The sequence below is a fragment of the Pezoporus wallicus genome, unplaced genomic scaffold, assembly GCF_028554395.1.
Source record: "Pezoporus wallicus isolate ANWC-B61680 ecotype Strahan unplaced genomic scaffold, APGP_CSIRO_Pwel_v1 contig_3847, whole genome shotgun sequence".
NCBI classification, from domain to species: domain Eukaryota; kingdom Metazoa; phylum Chordata; class Aves; order Psittaciformes; family Psittacidae; genus Pezoporus; species Pezoporus wallicus.
Window position 1 is genome coordinate 2508897 of NW_026639842.1, and position 24000 is coordinate 2532896.

The 24000-nt window shown below is 36.3% G+C and overlaps 1 protein-coding gene across 1 annotated transcript in view; it reads right to left on the minus strand.

Annotated features, from left to right (window-relative positions):
* Window positions 1–2189: 2189 nt before the first annotated feature.
* Window positions 2190–24000, minus strand: part of UBE3C (ubiquitin protein ligase E3C) — a 72074-nt gene continuing 50263 nt past the window's right edge. The window contains exons 19-23 of the mRNA XM_057416495.1: window positions 14721–14933; window positions 9022–9210; window positions 8862–8928; window positions 7768–7898; window positions 2190–2746 (exon numbers count right to left, since the gene is read on the minus strand). Coding sequence (XP_057272478.1) covers window positions 2576–2746; window positions 7768–7898; window positions 8862–8928; window positions 9022–9210; window positions 14721–14933 — 771 coding nt within the window. The 3' untranslated portion in view covers window positions 2190–2575. The remainder of the gene's footprint in view (window positions 2747–7767; window positions 7899–8861; window positions 8929–9021; window positions 9211–14720; window positions 14934–24000) is intronic.

Here is a 24000-nt window from a genome sequence, read left to right on the forward strand (position 1 = left end):
TGACTGCATCTCTCTGCAACTCACCCTTCCTCCCAGCCCACCCTCTCTGTTGAGCTTGCAATTGTGGTACCAGACACGAATAGTGCACACTGTCTCCTTTCACAGAAGCAGGAAGCATACAAGTCATGATCACTTGGCATGACTCCAACACAATCTTCAAAATACAACTATTTAATAGAAAATTTTCATTTCAATTTTACAAAATACAGATACACCACTACCCAATGTAGCAAAATAATGGAATTGAAAAATAATTTCAAAATATTTAACACATTAGGTTCTAAAATAAATAATGCTATCTAAGGAAGTGTTCAGGTTTTACAGTTACAAGGAGGCAGTTCCACTATTACTAATCTCTTTTTCAACTTCTTTACAAGTTCCATAGTTTCTGTAGAAAAATATACAAGAAAAGAGTTTTGGGATAAAGAATAACCTGGGTATGTAATATTTAACATAAATAAAAAGCCTAAAGCAAAACCAAAAAGAAAACCAATTGTTTTATTTCTGTACATCAAGACTACAAATAGTATTTTAACACATCATTACCCAAATTAAGAAATTATACATTTTTATATGGTTACTAGTAAACATCTTAAAATCACTCAGTTTTCCCACATTTAAAAGGATATTGCTGGTTACTGATTATTAAATATGAAATCCAACAGTTTCCTGTAACAGCAAAATATTTTTTTGCATAAGAGATGAATACAAATTTGATTGTAATTTTTGATGATTTAAAAAACTAAAGTTCACGGGGATGCACTTACGGATCTTACAGTCTGAACTATAATTCCTTTCTTTAAATGGACTGCGGTTTGCATACGAACACCCAACAATGTGCCTACTACTACCAGAGGATCAGTTCCTTCCATGTGAAAGCTTTTTTTTTTCCCAGATACGAAATTATATTAAGCAGCATATTCCCACCTACTTTTCTTAGCAGAAAAACCGCAGGCAGATGGATAGAAAAGCTGTTTCATCACCAAAAAAATAATGAGTTTGACTAGTGTCCACAGCACAGATACGGCATTTCAAGATGGAAAGAAATGACAGGGAAAAGGAATGTGAATACCACAGGCTTCAAATATAAAAGATAAAGCCTGATAACTTTGGTTCAAATAATTTTAATAGTTGTTACATGTGTACTTTTCCAAAGTGATGGCTTCTGTACGTACTGTGTATGCAACAGGAGTCTCATACATTTAAAAAGAAAACAAAAAACCTGTACAGGCACAAAAGACAGAAACAGGACAAAGAAAATATGGATAGTCACATCCACTCACAACAGTGTTCAAGTGGTAATGATGCAGCCAAAGGTTGAACTTAACGCGAATCAGATTTCTCCAAGTATTTCAGAAAGCACAAATGGAGTATTACAACCATTTTATCTCAGTGCCTACCATCTTGAGGGAAGGTTATGTCCTGGGTTCAGCTGTAACAGTTATTTTTCTCCTTCCTAGTAGCTGGTGCAGTGCTGTGTTTTGACTTCAGTCTAAGAACAATGCTGGTAACACACCACTGTTACAGTTGTTGCTCAGTAGCACTTACCCTGATCAAGGACTTTTCAGTCTCACACTCTGCCAGTGAGGAACCAGGAGGAAGCAGAGACAGGACACCTGACCCAAACAGCCAAAGGGGTATTCCATACCATACCACGTCATGCCCAGGATGTAAACAGGGGGAGGGAGTCACCTGAAGGCCCAGATCGTTGCTCAGGTCAGGCTGGATATTGGTCAGCAGGTGGTGAGCAATTGTACTGTGCACCACTTGTGTTTATTGTTATTTTCCTTTACCCTTTTAGTTTTATATTCTCTCCTCTTGTTATTCACCTTATCATTATTAGTAGCAGTAGTAGTTTCATATTATACTTTAGTTATTGGACTGTTCAACCTGTGGGGTTTACATTCTTTCAGTTCTCCTCCCCATCTCGCCCAGAGCAGGGGGGAAAGGAGGAAGGAGGCAGGGGGTGTGAGCAAACAGCTGCGTGATGCTGAGTTACCAGCTGGACTTAAACCACAACAGGCAGTATAAAACATGAGTTCTGCAACAACTATGATTTGTAAACAATTCTACAATGTAAGATGTTAGGTTATTGGTAATGAGCATTTCCATCCTCTCAGTTCTGGGGTATCTGCAAACATCTGCTTCACTTCCATCTAAAAGATTAATTACAGGATGTCTCATCCCAATGTGCTGCATGGTACACAACTTTATTGCCAGTTTGTGAAATTATCTGTTTGAACAGCACAAAGCCAAAGCTTCATCTTTGGTTAATTTCACCGAGATGTCACGGTTCTTTAAATGTGCTCTTTCGTCGCGTAACACAGAAAACAGCCACACTGCACACAGCATTCACTGTTCTGAATCATAAAGCAGTGTCAATGTAATATTAATTAATGAAAGCTAACTAAGAAATTGTGTTTAAAAATGAAACTTATTTGAGGGCATTTGATAAGACACAAGAGCTGCAGAAATCTAGACAGAATTCCCTTAAAACTGCTGGGGTACGGGTGCTGCTTAAGAGTAGGCACTGGTTAGTTCCTCTGCAGATCATCCAAATCAGCATCAGTTCGACTCAGCTTAATTCAAATCCAGCAGCACATTCAATGGCATAAAGGAGTTTGCTTCGCATCAGATTTTCATCATAAAACTCAGGAAGCTTCAGCAAGTTCATGCAGGTACTGGCAGTAGGTAGCCTGTCTAAATCAGATCCTCCATTGTGAATGCAAAATGCGGGGTATAACTCCTGAAAAATGCAACAGAAAAAAAACATATCAAAACCCACATACAAACTAAAGCCTACCCCCTAACAGCTGGCACAGACTTCTAGGAAATAAATCATTACATTAAAACCTGTCACAATGACATACTCAAATGGCATTTTCCCTCATTCCTGGTGGCTCCAAAAGCACTCTTGAATTGTGCAGTGCCTCCTTCCACCTTGTCCCCACCAAGATCCATTAATTTGCAGAAGACAAAGCAATTTATTTGGTTCCCAGAAAAAAAAATATTGTTGTTGTTCATACACTATTCTGCAAGTTTATGATGCTACAAAACCAGTGAAACACAAAATGGAAAAGTAATACAGCAACACTCAAGGAATTTTTTGTTGTTTTTGTCGTATTTGGGAGAAACAACTGGGATTCACAAATTCAGGCTCACCTTACAAAGCCTCCCAAATGCCCATGGATACTGTTGATTCTTCAGGAGCAGGAAAATGATGGGTTCCTGCTACCCTGAAGTTTTCTGACAGTGAAATACATGCTGAACACAGGGAACGGGCTGCTAGCAGTAATGGAGGTAAATAGGAAAGGATGTTCTGTCATGTTTGAATGATGTATAATATTTGTCATTGTATAATGACACAGCTTCTTCTGAGAATTGTACTTTTCATCCTGACTACACAAAAAAATGTATAAGATACATTCTTCAAGTGGATGAGTATCAAGCTATCATTTCCTTCTACTCCCCACAATATAAAATGGTATTTTCTTTGTTAAAATCAATCATCTGATTCAATGCTAACGACATTCCTTGCTCTAAGGGGTTCTGTCTAAACTAATCTTCCAGCAAGCTTATGAATTTCAAGATGAACAGTATGACATGGTCGAGTGTTAGGCATCCCCGCCCATGGCAGGGGGGTGGAACTATATGACCTTAAGGTCTTTTCCAACCCTATTCATTCTATGATTCTGTGTGTAAGATTATGCAAGTATTTATACTACCATGGTCTAGAATTCTGAATCAATAGGTACTTTGTATTCTCCAAATACAAACCTAACTTTATTTAAAGTAATTATACTCAGTGTTTCTTTGCAGAGAGATTAGAAAGTCACTCAGCTGTTACTGGGATGATATTGATGGGCATAGTGAGTCTGTAATGATACAAACTTGTCAAACCTCACTTATCCTTCTAATGTGAAAATTATTGATCTGAGGAACAGACTTTGAAGACATCTTGTATGCAAAATGTAATTGTTTTAATAATAATATCTGATCTTTTTCTTCTGAGAAAGAGTATAAGGAAAAACGCATTTTATGTTACCTCTAAAGCAGGTTTTTTTGCTGGCAAGAAAGTATTAATTTTATCAAATGCTTGCCTGACATAAAACCGTTCTGATTTTAGAAACTGGAAAAAAAATCCTAGCTCCAAAGGCAAAAGGTCAATGCGACTCTAAGCTAAATTATTGTTCAAATGGAGGCCTTAAAAGTATTTCATGGTTCTTATAAGTATTTCATGGTTCAATGCTGTATTTTTAGTGTTCCTTTCAAAATGCTAATTGAATTCCCCTACTTTAGCTTTAAAAATGGAAAAATTAAGTTCTAAATTGAAATGTCATGCCAAGGGCACCATTTGTTGCATAATTAAATACTGTACAGCGGGAAACTGCAATAGTTTGGAAGTGAAAAGTATCATCAATTTATTATGTGACCTGATTGGAACTTAACAATTTTCAACCATGCTTTAATGATTTCTTTTGTCCGTAACAATCACATTTATTAAACTTATTAAACTTTAATTAGCTTTAGTAAATGTTATTCTGAGTCTGAAGCTGGCAGTGAAAGTTGAAATTTTTTAAAGATGCAAAGCTAGAACATGCTATCTATAAGCTATCAATGTCAAGACATTCTCTTAAATTAAGATGCACCAACTTTAAGAAAACAAGATGGTTCCACATTATAAAGCATATAGAAGATTTCAGAGGAGAACCAGAAACTGTGTTCTTCTCAGAAAATTACAGTACACCTATTAAAACTGTAAACAAATTTTGAAGATAGCTTGTGTTAATATCTACCAACTTAAATATATTCAGGCAGTTACTTGGCTGGTAATATTCAGTATTCCTGCAGCTTTGCACTCTTCATCTTCAAAGCTCTAAACAACACACTGTCGCAGGCTACCGAGACATTACTGCTGATGACAATACCAGTTACCCACTTCCTGTTCTGACAAGCATTTCCTAGAAAATCCCTTGTTTGCTGGTAAATCCATGTTAACAGGACACTACTGCAAACACTGTGCAAGTACTGACATAACTCCCACTCAGCGCTGCCCAGAAAGGCAGCAGTAATGCCTTATCACTGCTTTCTGTTGCCAAGACTCTTTCTTGCATGCAGCTGAGCTCGTAAGTCCTTTGTATAGTGAATTAATCTTTTATTGCTATCATTTGATGACTATTTTACTTCCAGTTCTTCCTAGCCAAGTATGTTAAAGTCAGGTTGTGGCCTATCTCCCAAGTATATACACAAACTTCAGCTTTCCACATTTGGCTTTTTTCTAATGTGTCAGTGTCAGCCTCAGTATTTTTAGACTTTTGATTCACTTCCTCCATCTCGTCAAATGTCATGCTGGGGACCTCAAAGCTGGGTAGCTACATCTGCATTTCTTCCTCTCTCCTTGTAATTAAAAAGGATGACAACAAATGGAGATTTCTGTTTGCTTTGTATCCACACAATAGTTCCCAGTTCTCCCTTCATTATGTGACTGATGCACACTATTCTATCTTCTTCTCATCCCCCAGTTTCCTAATTGTTCTTCCCACTGTCCTATAAAATCCTGTTTGTTGCTAGAGTACTGCACAGGAATATTCACATGGATTTGGAGAGTTTAAGAGAAATGCTTGCAGGCTTTTAAATAATCAATCACGGAAATCAATAAATAAATATCCTAGATAGGATTCATGTGATTGAACAGCCATCTGTGTTGTCACTATATCCAAATCTAGTCACCCTGGACACTCTTTACTGTTAAAAGGGATCTAGTTCGTATGTTTTGTGGAGTCTAAGGCATGATTCATTTCACCCTGAAGTAGACACGTGGAACAGTCAGACAAATTACTGACTGAAAGTGTCAATTCCTCTCCTCTGGGCCTATAAAAGGAATGCAAGATGAGCTACAGATTATAGATACTGAAGATGGAGGATATGCTGCCTATCCACATGCTAACAGCACCACACAGCACTTACTACAGCAGCTGAAGGGATTATGCGGAGAGTGAGACTGCACATAGCGTTACAGAACAACTGTACCAAATGGAGGTTTAAATGATCATATGCAGGACTTGCACAATACCTGCATTCATTTTTACAGGTTGGGCAAAGAAGAGATTCACAGCAGCCCTGCAAAGACGGACGTGGGGGTGTTGGTCAATGAGAAAATGAACATGAGCCGGCTTCAGTGTGCGCTCACAGTCCAGAAACCCAACCATATCCTGGGCTGCATCAAAAGGAGTGTGACCAGCAGGTCCGAGGAGGTGATCCTGCCCCTCTACTCTGCTCTCATGAGACCTCACTTGGAGCATTGTGTGCAGTTCTGGTGTCCTCAACATAAAAAGGACATGAAACTGTTGGAACAAGTCCAGAGGAGGGCCACGAGGATGATCAGGGGACTGGAGCACCTCCCATATAAAGATAGGCTGAGAAACTTGGGGCTTTTCAGCCTGGAGAAGAGAAGGCTGCGTGGAGACCTCACAGCAGCCTTCCAGTATCTGAAGGAGGCCTATAGGGATGCTGAAAGGGACACTTCATTAGGGACTGTAGTGACAGGACAAGGGGTAACAGGTTAAAACTTAAACAGGGGAAGTTTAGACTGGATATAAGGAAGAAGTTCTTTATACTGTTAGGGTGGTGAGGCACTGGAATGGGTTGCCCAGGAAGTTGTGACTGCTCCATCCCTGGTGGTGTTGAAGGCAAGGCTGGACAGAGCCTTTGGTGAGATGGTTTAGTGTGAGGTGTCCCTGCCCATGGCAGGTGGGTTGGAACTAGATGATCTTAAGGTCCTTTCCAACCCTAACTATTCTATGATTCTATCTACCTATTTTACATAATAAATATAGAAAATTAGTTACTATTCACCTCGAATTATTGTACCACAGTACCTTATAATATGATCATTTACTAAGTACATGTACTCAAATCTTGATTAGCAGCAAATCTTACTCTTGTAAGGAACTGGATGATGCAATGCCCATATTTGTTCCACATAAGGTCACTTTGTATTATTTTTACTAAATAATACAATAGTAAGCATGCTGCTGATCACTGTGCTGAAGGTGCAAGTGTTGCTATGAAATAATTTATTCTTTTATTTTCTCACAAAAAAGCACTCAATGTTCTCACATTTTAGAGGAAATAAAATCCATAGCTGGTTCTTAGCATTTTTCCAGCCCAGCTGAAACTCATGGGCAGAATACGCCCAGAATTTAGTTGCAAAAGGTCTTCAACTTGCCTCGGCCTCTCTTTAGTTTTAGAACCAGTAGACAAAAGTTCTCTTCATACTTAAGCTTCACTGTAAATAGTAATCTAAAGATAGCAGCTAAATATTTAGATACAAAGGGTAAATGGCAATTAGAAGGAACCATATTTCCTGCTTCAAATGGTTAATTTAAGAGGTTCAAATTTAATAGTTGCTTTTATAACCTAAATCTCTTTTGCCTGATTTAAAAGACATTGTTTTTAACTCAACCTGCTCCTTGAAACCGGTAGCAATCTGCTTCTGCACAGTGACATGAAATGGCAGCAAGGATCACCCATGACAATGAGCAATTGCTCTAACCAGTGTGTTTGTAGGCTTACCAAATTTTGCGGTTAAAACAGAAATCAACAGAACAACATTTCATTAACTATTTTAAAAATATACTCATTATACACACAAATGCAAACAGTGAAGCTGTTTCTGTAGTCACAGGGGAACAATCTTCTCAAATGAAAAGCTTGTATCATAATCATATTTACAGAAACCTTCCAGGAAGTCAGGAAGACATATACCTTAAACCCTAGAAGAGGCGGTCGAGAGCAGCTTGTTACAAACTTGAGTAGTTTGCGTTTCTCCTCATCAGTGAAACTTTCTACAACTCTCCAGAATATTTTAATTACAGGATGGTCTGCTGTGTAGCCACCTATAATGAGATTTAAATTATTTAAAGGTAGAATAATTATATGTAAGAAATAAATCCTCCAGAAAACTAGTATCTATCTTGAAAAGCTTGGGGAAAATGGCAGGGGGGTTGGAACTAGATGATCTTAAGGTCCTTTCCAACCCTAACTATTCTATGATTCTATGAAAATACTATAACCAGCAGGCTTACACTGCTGACTACCAGTATCTACAGATCTTTTTAATCACTGCATTTTGAGTTTCTCATTCATTGGTTACCTATGGCTACTATCTCCCTCAGCTTCTTAACTCCAGTCTTCTTCACTGAATCCTATTTGTTTGTTTTAAATTAATTTCATTTAGTTTAGCATTTACCTAGTAACCTTGGATTACTGCCTTTTACTTTTACCAAGACCTGCAAAATATGCAAAACTCGGGACGTTGTTTAATGAATCAGTTTACCTTGAGGTAAGGCTGGATATGAACTAATTATATAGTAGCAACTTTTTGATTACATTCATGATAAATGCAGGGGAAAAATGAAGCAAGGTACCTTGCATTTCTCACAAGGGAAAAATATGAGCTCTCTCTTCAGGCTGAGTAAGAAATTATAAGTATCTGAACGCAGTTGTAGAAACAACTATCCCAAAGTCATTTGCAGACTTATTTTCATAGGAACCAGACACAACCATTGACTAACATCTATTTAGAAAAGGAATTACATATCCTCTAATTATATAGCTACAGACTTGTGTTTAAGTGTCTGAATAAATACACTGCATGCCTATAGTTTTCAGCATTTACAAAACTAGGTTGTAATTATAATTTCACTCAATCTTCTGAGATTCAGGCCTGTCTAGAGAGTTTGGGCAAAGTTAACAAGAATGCCCCTGCAATTTTTTTAAAAAGCTAGGATAAAAAGCAAGTTTATTTACTCCCCAGTTATTATAATACTTTTTTTTATTTAAGTAAAAAATATGCTTACCTGAATAGTTTGTGAAAGATTTAAGGTCATCCAAACTAATAGGAACCTGGGCACCAGAAGTCAGAACCTAATAATGAAGGAAGTTAATTACATTACAGACAAAAAGTTGGCATTTATCTCTGTTTAAATCAATTGTTTTCTGCCGTTTTAAGCGGAGTACCTGTATTTCCTGTTGATCAAACATTCGAAGCCATTCGAGATTCACAACATTGGCCAGTCCCTGACGGAAAGCAAGGCAATGCTGTCGAATTTGTTTGTTTAGCCTGTAGTCTGCCACCAGATGGATGTACGCGATTCGGTTGGCGCTGGTAACAGGAATATCTTTTCCACCTGGCTTCAGTTCAATCACCTATAAACATAACAATTTTCATCATCTTAGTAAAACTTTAATTCTGTGCGCTGTAACCATAAAGTTGAACTGCAAAACATTCCAATAAGTGATTTATGTGTCTGAAGTTCACTAGAATATACTCAAGAATATTCACCTAAAAATAAGATGCAACATTATGACAACTTACAAAAGTACGGGGTTTTCTGTTTACTCCTAAGACCACATTCCACAGCAACCAGTTTCTAGATCTAAACCTCCAGCTGCTAGTGCAGGTGATCACATGGCCTTGTGGTTTATTACCAGGAAATGGATTCGGCAAAGTCAGAGCTCTTTCAGAGGAGACAGCGTGTAATACTAAATTTTCCACTGCAAGTCAAACAGAAGCTGAGGTGAAAATCTCCCCCTTGGCAAGCTTACCCCTAGCTTCACTGATGGTAGCCAGTGCCCTGGAAGAGAGAGTAGTCTGTGTAAGCACAGAGCTCACAGAGAGCGCTGTCTTTCCGGTTGGATTCAGAAAGCTATGTTTGACAGACTAGGCTTGACTGATGATCGTGAATTCTGCAGGATCACATTACAGTAAAAGCAATGTCCAATTCTAATACAAGCCTAATTTACAGAATTATAAGCATTCGCAATTCTTGCTGTTGAAAATCCAGGTTGCATGTGCTCAACACCTTCAGCAGAAGTAAAAAGAGCAAACAAACAAAAAAATCAAACCTGAACTGTGTTTTTCTACTCAGGTTAACTTATTCTTTAAGTATACCAAGACACCTCAGCATGGAAGAATTCTTAATGAAAAGAAAAAAAACAAACTAAATACACTGTAAATTGCATTAAGATATACACCAGGCTCAAAGGTGGTTGCTGTTAAAACACTAGAGACCGTTAGATATTCTACTCTTTACAACTTAACTTCTGTTGAGTAGCAGCCCAAATGGAAGGGATTATTAGAGTACTAAGAGGAGGATTAAAGACCTGAAAAGCTGCGATACTGTCATCTTCCGAACCCTTCCAAAAACAATTTGTGTTTTTACACTCTGGAGTCATCAATTTTTATTTATTTTTTTTTTTAAACAACAGTGCACTTCTGTCTGTGGTAACAACCACATCTTTAGAGCACAGAGAATAAAATGTGAATAGCTGCTCTTGTAACATGCTAACTAACTATGTGAGCTGTTCTAGTACTATGCAAAATGGCAAGATAAAATAAAAATAAATCACAGTGCTTTTGAGCATTCACATTTTCACTTGATTCATAGCTTTTTAAGACCAAAGAAGAACATTAAGATCTGTGAATCTGACCTCCCAGATAACACAGGTCAGAGGATTCTGTCTAGAGATTCCTAACTTGATAAATCCATAGATGAGCTAGAGCCCATATTTTAGAGACAGGCAATCCTGGTGTAAAGACTCCGTATGTCAAGAGTATTTATCAGTTTCCTTGATAAGCTAGAACAACCTGAATTACAATGGGTGTTAAAATATATCTTACTTTCCACTTTAATCCTTCAGCTGCAAGCTTCTTGCTTTTGTTCCATCTACAGTAAAAAAAAATTCCTCAATACTACACTATGTATATATGCAGGTAGTACTGACTACACCTAAACCCTCTTCTGGGGTTTTCCAGTAATCTAACTGCCCCTTTCAGATTTTGTCAGTGTGAGATTAATTTTATCACCATTATGTCAAAGTATCAACACAGTCTGAAACAAAAGGAGTAATGCAGCAGGAATAATACATATATTATGCCACAAAAGCTAAGAAGGATGTAAAAGAGAAGGCAGAAAATAGTAACACACGGTAGTGGTAAATGTTGATGCCATTCATTTTTTACCCGCTTCCATGGCATTTTAAAGGAACTATTGTAGAATTCCCACTTAATTTTAAACGTCAGGAATGACTGTAAGAGTTCCTTTTCAAAAAAAAGACAATAATTTATTGCATGTTTAAAGATTTATCAACTTAGATTTTTATTCATCCCATTTCGCCACTAGATGGTGCAAGATAACAACACAGGTTAGAACTGGCAACACTAGAAACTGCCCAAGACGTGCAGACTTATGTCATCACCTTATTTTCTATTTTGTAGATCCAAGTTAAAATGATTTTTTGTTTGTTTATACTTGGTTCATTATCGAAATCACATATTTTAAAAGCAGTGAAATCATGCATATTATTTAGATAAGTACTCAGATTATTCAGGCAAGGGGAAATACAAACCTGGAATATAAAAGTCCTATTTTTAAAAATCTGCAAGAAAAGGTGCTTTGCAGTTTTTAGTACTGTGGACAGAAGTACTGAATTAGGCCTCTGACTGAAGGTTAGATACACTTGGGACCATACTTGCATGCACTTAGGGTTTTCTTGGCTACAAATCCTATTTTATGTTTCTGCAGGTAAATAATAAATAAAAAAATAAATAAATTAAATCAACTTATATTTACATTCTTAAGAAAACAATCACAGTTTGTAAAAAAAAAAGTAACTATCTATTTTATGAATGTCTGCAGTTCAAATGAAGAGTTCAGACTATAATTTTGAGTAACTGTATTTACTGTTTTGAACATTAGCATAATAATGAAATAACAAAAATCAGGAAGACAGTCGATAACATATTTGTCAAGCAGAATTCAGGGGCGCTATCTTCTGGCTTACTGGTAATCATCTGTCACACAAAATCGATTTGTAATGTGATTACAGGCAGAAAATGGCAAGTCTCTATTGATAGACAAACTTAACACCAGTTCCTGTTCACACAGATCTGGCAGTGGCAGGTGCTTCCCAAACTAATGTAGAAAAGGAATATTTAGAGGGTAAAGTGGGAAATATTTTAGGAAAGAATAAGGTACCTGTCATCTAGGCATCCTTTTTTTGTGTGAAGATATAATCTATGAAGATTCTATCTCTTCACAGAATCACAGACTTCCCAGTGCAATTTCAAAAAGCACTCTTAAAATAGTCAAGAATTCCTATAAGTTTGTTTTTAGAAGAGATGAAAATATTTTATCTTTTCTCCTGGACTGTGACCATTTTTTTTTCACATCACCCCTACAGTTCTTCCCCATTCTGAAAATGGGTTGATTTTTCTTTCTTTCCCTCCCATCTGTCTTCCAGATGTTCAGGCAGGAGTTCTAGGTAGGAGATTGCACCTGAACACCTAAGAACGCATTTGCTTTAAGTGTTATAAATCAGCCTGAGAAGGATCAGCTTCAACTTCAGTATTTTTCATCTGAGAAATCTCACAAATCATTCATCTAATCCACTGTATCCTAGTAAAGATGTTGCCAAGACAGAAACTTTCAGAATTATTTTCAAGGCTTCAAAATTTTCTCTCAGGGAAATTTAAAGGCAAAGAACTCTCCTTCAGTGTGTCAACACATTTTAACTAACAACAATGGCATACACATCTGTTTAAAAAACCAAAGAAGGCGTCTCAACATCAACTTTCCCTACTGTATGGATTTCACAGAAACTGCTGTCATGGATGTTATAGTGCTTTCCCGTGGATTTGTGCTTTTAAACTTTATTTACGGAGTATTCTGATAATTTCAACTGTTCTGATCCATGTAATCTCAAGAATCAATGCTTGAGGCAACTCATTGTAGTACAGAACCTGCCACTTTTGAAGGAAGAAGAATCAATATTTGAATCTTCCTCTCTCCCCCTGGACAGCCACAAAACACCTTCCTCACTGGTAAGGTCTGAAAAAAAGGAGGTACTGTCTCCAGCTCAGTAACTGTACACTTATAAGCATTTTAGAATAATTTTATCACCATCTAATCTACGAGATAAAAGGAAAACTAAAATCAATATACACAGCTACTTGAAGGCACCTGTAACTATAGGCTGACATTGTTTGGAGGCTGTTTTAGTGGCCACCATTTTCTGCAGCAGAACCAACTGTTGAAATCTAGGCTATCACTGCATTAGATAGTTCTTTATCAAAAGCTAAAGCTATTTGGTGCTGGAAGATAAGGTTGATGGCAGAGCTCCCCTAATTAGCAGGTCTAATGTGCAAATTATTAAGTACCTTTTTCAACTTCTGGTGAATGCACTTTGACAGTAGTTTAATGGGATCTAAAAGCACATTACAGGACTGGAATCAATACACTGATAATAGAATTTCCACCTTCTACTATTGACAGAGGCAATAGAGCTCCTTTTGAATGTGTCTTTCATAGCAGATAATGCTTTTGTGCCACAATTGCTGGATGGACACTGTCATGAGGATAGCTATTTACAATGATAGATTTATGATGCATTTATTGGGCACAATTTATTAGACACTAAAGTGGTTGTTTAGCTGAAAACTAAAGATAATGTACATTCAACTTAAGGAGTGCAAATTAAGCTCTTTTTCCAAAGTGAATTAGCCTTACCTTGACACAATTAGTTAGTATACAATGGTTACATGAGTCAAATACCAGACAAAATGTATTATCCATATGAAGTTTATTAAGGTAATGAAATGAAATATAAAAAGCAACCTGTTGCATCAAAACACAGAAGACAATGAATGACAACCAATTAGTTCTGTTGAACTACACTAATATGCAGTCTGATTAAAAGATGGTTAATATTTCACGGGTATTGTGCTCTCTCTCCAAGTATAAACACAGCAAAACAGCATCAGAATATTTAATTTCCATTTCCTTTCCTTACCGATAATTATATTTAATCTTCCTTTTAAACTTATGCCAAACAATTAAAATCCAGAAGTCTTGATAACACCAGCTGTAGCCCTCAAAGACTTTTAACAGACAAATTAGGCTTCTTGGCAAGAATGCACCTTTTTACAGTGTTTTTGTTGCAGTAAGTAGAGCTGGCAACATCTCTAACCTGCATCTCTACATTATTTCTGAGTGATTTCTCTTTTCTATATCCTTCTACCCTACTTGTTGACATAGGTTCTAACTTGTGTGGTTAATTTTTCAGGACATACAGTGTAGGTGTATGAAGAATGGAAACTAAAACTTCCCCAGAAATTACTAGCTACTTTTCATTTTTAGTTAAGAGACTAAACTGGATTTGTATTAGCTGCAATCAACAAACCTATTACTGTAAGTGCACAATAATGAGTCACTGGGTCATTATTATTTTAATCCATTATGATTTCTAACTCTGATTCCAAAGCAGGGCAGTACTTCTATCGCTTACATATCACCTACCTTTTCCAATTATTTGAAGTGTAATCAGACAAACAACATAAAAGATTTTAAGAAATTACCTCAAGCAAAAGAAGTTTTCATGTATGATTGTTAGAAAATAATCACTATAGTTAACTATTTAAAAGACCAGACTTTAAAGTCATCATCAAAAGTTTTTTCAAGTACACGATTAGTTATTGGCTACTTATATCTACTTTCAATACTTGAAATATTGAGCCAGAATCCCTATGATGCCACACAATACACAGCACCTTTAGCAGTTGTTTCCTATCACTTTTAAAGAATGACTTAGTGGGGGTAGTAACGACTCATCAGTCATACATAACAGGAAAAAAAAAACAGAGCTAAAGCCATTCTTACCTGTGCTTCCCCAAGGTCATTATTTACCACAGTGAAGTTCAGTCCAAGTTCTTCCACATCCCCTTCATAGCTCTTGAGAAAAAGCAAATTTTTATACATTTCTGGATCTAATGAAGCTAAATGATGAATGTCAACATCAGCACTTGTCCCCAGCAATTTTGAGAGGAAAAAACTAGCAAATGGCAGCTCCACCAGCATATTTTCATAAAGAGCCTGAAAAACAAAGCAATTCAAAGCACATTAGATTTTACTTTTGTAGATGTAAGAATTCTGAACGCTGTTGTCTATTTCTCAACCTTTTGGTAACTCCTTAATTCAGTGGCTGAATACGATCTTCTGGTATGGCACTAGCCCATGTATTGCAAAAATTTAAAAACATTCATCTGAAGTTTGAAATTTGGATATTCTTGTGAAATACCAAGTCCCACATTTTACAAACTAATTATGTGGTGATTTAAAAAGGTCACCACTTATCTGTCATTAATCTTCTTGTCCTAAGTATGAGAGCAAACAGGAAGTGTTATCAATTGCACAGACTGGCAAGAAAAGCCAAGTTTACTAAAGGACAATGCAAATGCATCAGAATGTCTTCCAAAAATATTTAGCATTTCTACCTGCATTAGCATCGTCACAAACAATATTTTCCCATTCATGATACATGTAAAATTGTCTGTCCAGTAAAATTAACTACGTAAAAAACAGTACATTCTAAACTAATCCAAATACATTATTTCTCTTGCATGTTGTACAGATCCATCACTGCATATTTTTGGTGAATTCTGCTGCTTAATGGCATCAAACCACCCTAATTTTCTAAGCCAAGAGCCTACCAGTTATGACTGTACCATATGTCCAATCCCTCCTACACCTGGCACTGTTTTGACCTTCAAAGGATTACTGAACCAAAAATGAGCCTGACTCAAATATGCAGGACTCACGAAAAATGTATTTTTACTGTAAACTGAGAGTTTCCCCAAGAATTTTGAAAAATGCACGAAACTCCAGCAATTCTACTCTCAGTTATCTGCTATTTGACCACATTTCCATACAATGCAGAGCAACTTTGTGTATTTTTTCATATAAGAACTTCTTGTTGTTTCTTTCCCATCAGTACTTATTTATGGTAGCTCTCAAAAGGAGAGATGGAAACTTCTGAGCTCAAGAGAGAAAGCATACCATAATTTAGAGAGAACCTACATGAATAAAGGAAAACCAAAAGACTGTTGCCTTTAAAAAAACATTCCTGAAACATGGTGCCTTTGCATAGCCTTTCCCATTGTCCAATCTGTTTGCCACATCAGCATCTCTAACGACAACCAAATCTTTATACTGTCATTAATATCACTGCCAGGCTGATCAGAAAAGACATCAACACAGCATTATTGTTTGTTCTCTTTTTACTCTTTAAGAGCAGCGCTTTGGCATTACTTAATTCCCCCATAATCTGCTGCATACTTAGAAAAGGAAGCACAATGAGGCAAAAAAAGGGAAAAAAAGATGAAAAAATGTAGCTATAATCATTCAATGATATTCCAACAAAGACGTTAAGAAAAATATACACAATTCCTTAAACTTTTGAAAGAACATTTCTGTGAGGTGAGTTAGACCTTCCAGAAAGAACTCAGAATAACGAGTTCAAAGCCAAAGGGTGCATTATATTTAGAGCTGTATGATTTATTCAAGGTGTAGAAGTCGAAATCCTCATTTGTATACTTGACTTTAAAAGCAAACTAAAGGGATAAATCATTAATTTGCAATGTATAAGGTCAGTGTTTGCTGTTCCTGCATTAGTAACAATAAAGCCATTGTAATTCCTTAAATATATCAAAGCTACCCGAATTTAAAATGGAATTCCATCTATGACTCATAAAATGTAAATGTAGAGGTGTAATTTTTTACACAAGGCAGGTTTAAGCCTTTAGAGCATTTAATATACAAGGACTAATAAATGATAGCACTAAAAACTATGATCACATCAGCTAAATGGATTATAAATTAAATTTCCATAATGTATGCAACTGAAATACAAAAGTAGACATAAATCAAGGTATTTTCTAAACACAGGTTAATTACACAAATTCAAAACCTGTCTATTTTTTATGTAAAATAATCCACTTAGCATTTTTCAAGCTGATCTTAAGTCTCAGCCACTTGCAACACTTGATCCTAGAAGCCTATCAATAATTCCTTGTCAGGAAAAAACAGCAATAGGTATATTGAAGAAACTTGTATGTTATTTTTCAAGTGTCTGTCTTTTATGAGTGTTTATTGCTAGAAATTGTGCCAAAATGATTTGAAATAAAAAGGATTAATTATAGTAGAAGCTTTTTAATATAAGTGAGTGCAGCTGCAATGCAATTAATGCAAATTGTGATGCTATCAGGAAAATAAATGTGAACAACATCACTGGCTACTTCTGTTTGCTGCCAAATAACTTCAGTAATTTACTACATTAAGAATCAATAAAAAAATAATGCATTTCCAATGCATCACTATTCATCTTCAGGTAGTTCCAAAGTGAACATTTATAACTTCATCTAAAAACTATATAAAGCATTTTTAAATAAACTAAATTGTGCAACTTGAGAATAAGTTTAATTACTCCTTCACTTAGCTAAGTGATTGCAATATTACGAAAGTAATTTTTTGAAACAAGACGAACAGTAATCCTTTAATTAGTTTCCAAGTCAAGCTATCCTAATAAAGTTTGATTAAAAAATGCACTAAAACTCTGGTAAATAAAATCATGGTAAACTTCGGGTTTGTTTCAAAGAAGTAAAAGATACCATTACAGCTCCAGCCCTGCACAGAGATGCAGAGAAATACCGTGTACAACTGAACACGAGTAAACAAACCAAAACTTTATTTTTCAGTTTCCATACAACTTCCCTGTATCTCAGTCAGCATAAACTAATTAAATTACCTGTTGCTGCTAGAAGATGTGATTCCACCCATTCCTGACAGAGTAATGAAACAAATTAGGTTGCTGATTCAACTGGGTTTGTTTGCAAGTGGAGTAGTCATATAGTAATGGTTACGCACATTGGTTACATTACAACATGCTGAATAAGGTTATGAATTTTCAGATGATTTGGGTCATGCTTTGTCTGGGGTGTTGAGTCTTGGGTTTGGGCAGGGTGTGGTGAATGCTGGTGGACACAGCATGTTTGAAGCTGAGCTTTCTTTCAAGTCAGAATCTGATTCAGCTCACAGCTACAGCTGTAACTGGGTAGAACAGCAATGCCATTTGTTTCACAAACCTCAGAGCAGCCAGTTCCCCAAGGAATTGAACCATAATGAGTACTATTCTTACTCCGTTGATCTAACGACCAAAAGGAGGAGTCACTCCTTCTTTCTTTCCTCTTATGATTTGTCTTGGGGAGCTGTTAAACTACCTGATTTTAAACTTAGTTTTCTGTCCACTGACCTCTCTGAACCACCCTTCTGCAACATCAGCATAAAGGAGGCAGGAGCCCAGCACTGGTGACAGGCAAGAGAATAGTGACCACCTCTTACAGAAGTAACTGTCAGATTAATTAGCTGCCATATGAAGCTGCACCATCAGAATATACTTATGTATGTACTTTAACATAATACAAGGTCATGTTCTCCCCACAGAAGCAGTCCTCTGTTTTCCTCCAGCAGCCAGTGAGTAACAACAGTGAAGAAAGAAACTGGCTTGTTCTTGGAGGGAGGCTACTTCTTTCTGTTTGACCAAGTCTGAAGTTCCTGTTCATACACTGCTTCAAGGGATTAAAGTCAGCAAGTTTAACCAATACATATTTTAAAACTAACCTCAAATTTCAAGTACTCTTACGCTTTGGTGAGCCTTTTAACTCCTGTGGTCATCACCAATGGGCCCAATACCATTTCATGTGATGAATTCTCAGAGTTCATGTTTCCAGCTTTCCTATCTAACGAGCCCCTTGACTTCACTGTCTACTATCCTGCAGTCCCATAAACTGCTATTTATGTAAAGTAAAAAATGTAGATAGGAAGTCATGAAAGGAGCAGTTGGTGGTCAAACATGACATTCAATTTCTAATTTCTAACACCGGGTGGGAAGGGGAGGGCAAAGGATGACACACAACACAACAAACACCTTAATAGAGTCTATTATACCTCTGCCTCCTCAAAAAGCTGGGAGTATTAGGATTTCACTTCCATGGAAACACAATCTGGAGATGCAAGCTTGGAGCAAGAGACCAGTCTGAAGCAGAGACAGGGATGTCTACATCAAGGGCATTCACACAAGCCACAAGAACTATAATGCTCATAGGGTGATGCATTCTCAGTAGCTAAAAGATTAAGCCTGCTGAAAGGGCCAACCTGAATTTCCCAGCACCATTTCAAATGCCTACAGGATGCTCTTTAGGCAAAATTACGACATCTCTAGATAACCATTAAAGCAAGTTAAAAGCTTCTGAAACAAACAAAAAAAAGGCAAACAAGTCCAGCTTTTCAAACAAATTACTTTGGCTACTCTTCACCCCAGTGTTGTCCAATTATCTCAAGATATTTGCTAGCCTTTTCTTTTTTTTTAGCATTTGGGGGTTTTGTTTGTTTTTGTTTTTTTTAGTAAACGGTTAAAAGAAGTTTTTCCTGGTTAAAAGGCCAAGAGAAATTACTTCACTATGGAAGAAGTAATATTCAGTAAAAATAACCTCATGCACCTCCCTCTCACTCTGTGTCTGAATGCCTGGAGAACACACCAGTATATTAAAAACAAGCAAAATAACAGAAGACCTACTGCGGTTAACAGTTTTTTGACTTCACACACAAAACACAGTCTGGAGTCTACTGTTTCTCTTTTAAATAATATTAGCTACTTGCGATTACAGTACAGTTCAATTATAATTGATGGCAACATGGACTAGCTACAAAAGCCTCTACTCCATGAGGCAGACCACAGCTGGGTCATCTAAAGAGAAAATATGCTCATCTACTTAGATGTACTGAATGCATTCATTAAACACCTGTGATGTGGGGCACAAGGAACGGTTCTTTAAGGCAGGCAACTTTCAGAATATAGACTGGCAATCAGTAACTTTAATATATTATGGAAAAAAGATCTCAGCTGGAAGGACAACTGTACACAGTACATAGTAAGAAAGGAAGAAAACTTACAGTTCTCTGGAGAAGGAGGGTTTTTTTTCTTGTTTTCAAAATAATGCAAGTAAATATCTCACTGGGACTACACAGGGTAACTATCACAAAATTATATAAGCACTACATGGTCACACAAGGTATTGTTCAGGTATGATCCCCACATTTAGGAAACAGCTCTTCAGAAAGAGAAGACTTTCTGCCACATTTTAAAATGACAAAATTAAAGCCAGTCTAGTCACTGCAGACAAATTAGCTATATAGAGGAGAGGTTTCATGAGCATTACAACATGTTGAATAAAGTTCAAACTGTGTAAACAAATTCACAGATGAACCAACTAAACTTCCCTGACCGTTAGGCAGCTTTTGTGCCTACACTTACATTTTCAGGTCTACAATTAATTCTCTCATTTATTATTTTAACTAAAATCTCTCAAGAAAAATAATTAATCAGTCATTGCTCCTACTTTCCATTAATCCTTTACAACCCAGAACTGTATTTTAAAACATAAACAATGCTAAAGTCATACCCCGAGAAAGACACACAGTACTGCCTGGGCTGAGGCAGTAAACAACTGGGCTTAAATTCAGTTATTTCCCTAATCAGCCCCCAAGACCATAACCCTTTCAATTTCAGTAATTTTAAACAGATACTATTAAATAATACTTAGCACTTACAGAGTGCAATAGATCTTCAAAGCTGTACAGAACCATTAATAAAAATGATAGATAAATAGCAAAACCATTAGAACTTCCTTCTACCTTATTATTTATACCCTAGAAATATCTCATCACACTCACAAAGCTTTTGGGGCAGCAAAGCCTTTTCTACCACAATGAAAAAGATAAAGCAAAAAATATATTACATTAAAATTAACATGTATTTGTATTTTTGAAGCATTTTTAAAGCTAGCATTTAGTATAAGATAAAGTAATTTCTTACAGATATATTTCGTGTTCTTTAAAGTGAGGAAAAACAAACTGATACTAATGCCAGTATGGTAAAACAAACGTAATTCTATCAAGTGTGTGTCACAATGCAGAGTACATCTACTGCCTGGTAGCTTTAAGTTACTGTTTCTCAGTTCTCAGAGCAATATATTAGCAGAGATATCTAGATGCATTTCTATCACCATAGTAATGGAAAAATCTGATACATTATCTTCCCTATTCAACTGTAAAAATTTATCCAGAACTTTTTGTTCAAATAATGGATACCTTTTCTGTCTTTTAAAAAAGCAGGAGTCCAAAATTCCACAGCTAGATGCTTGTGATTAAGGCTTCTGAGGGAGCCCTATTAACATCCCTTGTAGCAGTGCTAGTATCTTCACATTTATTCATTTCCCCGCCTCCCAAAAAATAAAGCCTTTTGTAAGCCGGTTTTACTTCCGACTCCCCACCTACTGGGAATTGGAAGGTCGGTAAGTACAAGCCCATCGAAGTTCCAGAGACGTGGGGTAGCAAGACTCAGATACAAAAGGCCCGCCTGACAAATTTGCTGCAGTCAGTGTAAATACCCGAAATGGACTGCAGGTGCATGATAAGCATAAAGCAAACTCACAACTGACTCATGAACACATTATCATAACAATGTAGGAATTCATTTCCAAAGACTCCATTGAAATATATCACGTATAATGACCTTGACTTAATTTTTAATTTAAAAATGTAAAGTCATGCTCGCACTTTTACTCTAAGAATTTAGGACATATGTAATTTTATTACAGAATTTTTTACTACCAGAATATAGTGCTCCAGAAATGTCAGTCCTTGCAGAAAACCACCATTTCATCAGCTTGGTACTTACTTTCTGTTTTAATAGGAACAATTCTAACTTTCACCATGTGTAAGATATAAATTGCTGTCAACATCATTTGGGGGGGTTTTGAGGGATGGGAGAGAGAAGGACAAGAGCTACCTGTGGATGCACTGGATAACAAAGTTACCATTCACTGCTGAAGTTCCAGTAAAGGCGTAATAGATTTTCTTGTCTCAAATTTAAATGTAATTTAGTAAGAGCTGAAGATAAAAGATGGAGCTGCTTCTAAGATAAATCTGTATTTTAACAGCAGTGAAATTCGTCATTTTTAAAGACCATTCAAGTAGAATAAAGAATTTCAGTAAATATTCCAAACCTAATTGATTGAAATGGATGTAGGTGTTCCCAACTGTGAAAAAGGATCAGGATACCATTACCACACACACTGTTTATTTATTCCCTGTCTAGGAACCTGATTTAGAGGCAATAAAATGCAATCAGTACACAAACCAGAAGCAGGAATCATCTGCTAATGGAACTTTTAATTGAGGAGTGACCACTGACATGAGGTAATTCTTTCCATGCAGAACTCCTTGCAGAGACCTCTATGCACTTCATCAGGGTAAACAATCACTAACATATGCATTAAAGAAAATTTAAATACATTATGACCCAATAAATATCACAATCCATCAATACACACTTTTCTTTCCTAAAGATTTAGAGTTAAAATACCACATATCAGTAGTCTTTTAGTACTAGACATGTGTTTACAAGGTTGCTACTAACATAGCTATTTGCCATCAAAACATAATTGGTTATGTTAAATGAACCTGTACACAAAGGAATTGTCAAGCTGAACAACCATGTCAGAAAATAGATTCAGATTAGTTTACATCTACATTCATAAATCATGAAAAAACTTCCATAAGGTATCAATTTTGCTCTTACAATTGTGTTTCTCCATTGTAAACATATAAGAGCATGCCACTTTACATGCTAAATTTCTGGTCTGATTCCATTTTCAGACGATTCAGGATTTTCTGAGACAAATGATCATCACATAACTTGCTTTTAAGCAAAATGCTGAGTCTACAAAATCATGTACAGGGTTACTAAAATTAATAAAATAAAAAGTTTATACAAATTACCTCCTCCTTGTGTCAGTATCACTAATTCCATACCTATCTTTCCAGACACTAGCAGTATGAGTTGTGGCTGCAGTACTAATCAATTAAGAGTATACCCATTTAAGCCAAACCAAAGTGGATCTTAATTAATTGGGCAGTAAGCAAAAGGAAAGGGTAGCCTAAAAATCAGAAGAAGAAAAAAAGCCACCCTTCAACAATCAGAGAAACAAAGGACAAATAGCAGCACAATGCTTGACGCAGCATGCTATGAAATATTCAAGTATACAAAACCCAATTCTTCTCATTGCAAAATTTTCTTGTTTTATTTTCTCCCTACAAGCTTTTGGCACAAAAAGGGCACACAAATATATATAACCAGAAATATTTGCTTGAAGGTTTTGACTCTATATGTGCAGCTTATTCATGATTCAAGAGTTTAGGATCTGATCCAGATCTTGCTGTAAAAAGACTCCCATTGATTAAATCTGTTTTAGATAAGGCCCAAGGATGATCGAGTACTATTGTAGTTTCTCTGCAAAATGTATACTGTGGACACTGCTAATCTTAGGATTACACCTTCCAAAGAGGAATCATATATTGCACAACAAATGATCACAGCTCTATTCAGAGTTACAAACAGTAACCAGAGGACACACTTAAGATATAGAAAAATAATCTTAGCAATAATTAATGGCCCCACATTTACTATAGGGTAATAAAATTTGTATTTGATCTACTATTACCCTTCAAATGCTTAATTTTACCAAAAGACATACAACTTTTTTCAGTCATGTGTTTAACAACATTTAAATATCTACAGAGAACAGTCCATTGTATCTTAAATCAGTACAGTAAGCTATAAAATGTCATATGCAAGTAAACAAGTTAAACCTTCATCAATATAATATCCACCAGGCCACACAAATTAATGATCAAAGATTAAACCTAGATTACCTCTTCTATCCATCATCAAAACAATGATAAAATTTCAAACACGGTTTACTCGGACCTTGCTGCTTCTTCTATCTGGGTCCACAAAGGAAGAACTCATTTCAAAACACATTCTGCTCTTTATACTGCCTTTCCAACCATTTAAGACAAAAGCTAAGTCTTGGGAAAAAAAATCTAAATCTCTTCAGAAAACTCCCAATGCCTTCCAAGGAGTGCAGATTCTATTGCTTATAAAAGAGACTTCAAATTACATTTCAAAGATACTGCGTATGTTCTTCAGCAACATCTATGCATGACTCACTAATGCTCTTCAATATGCTCGAATAAGAGAAGA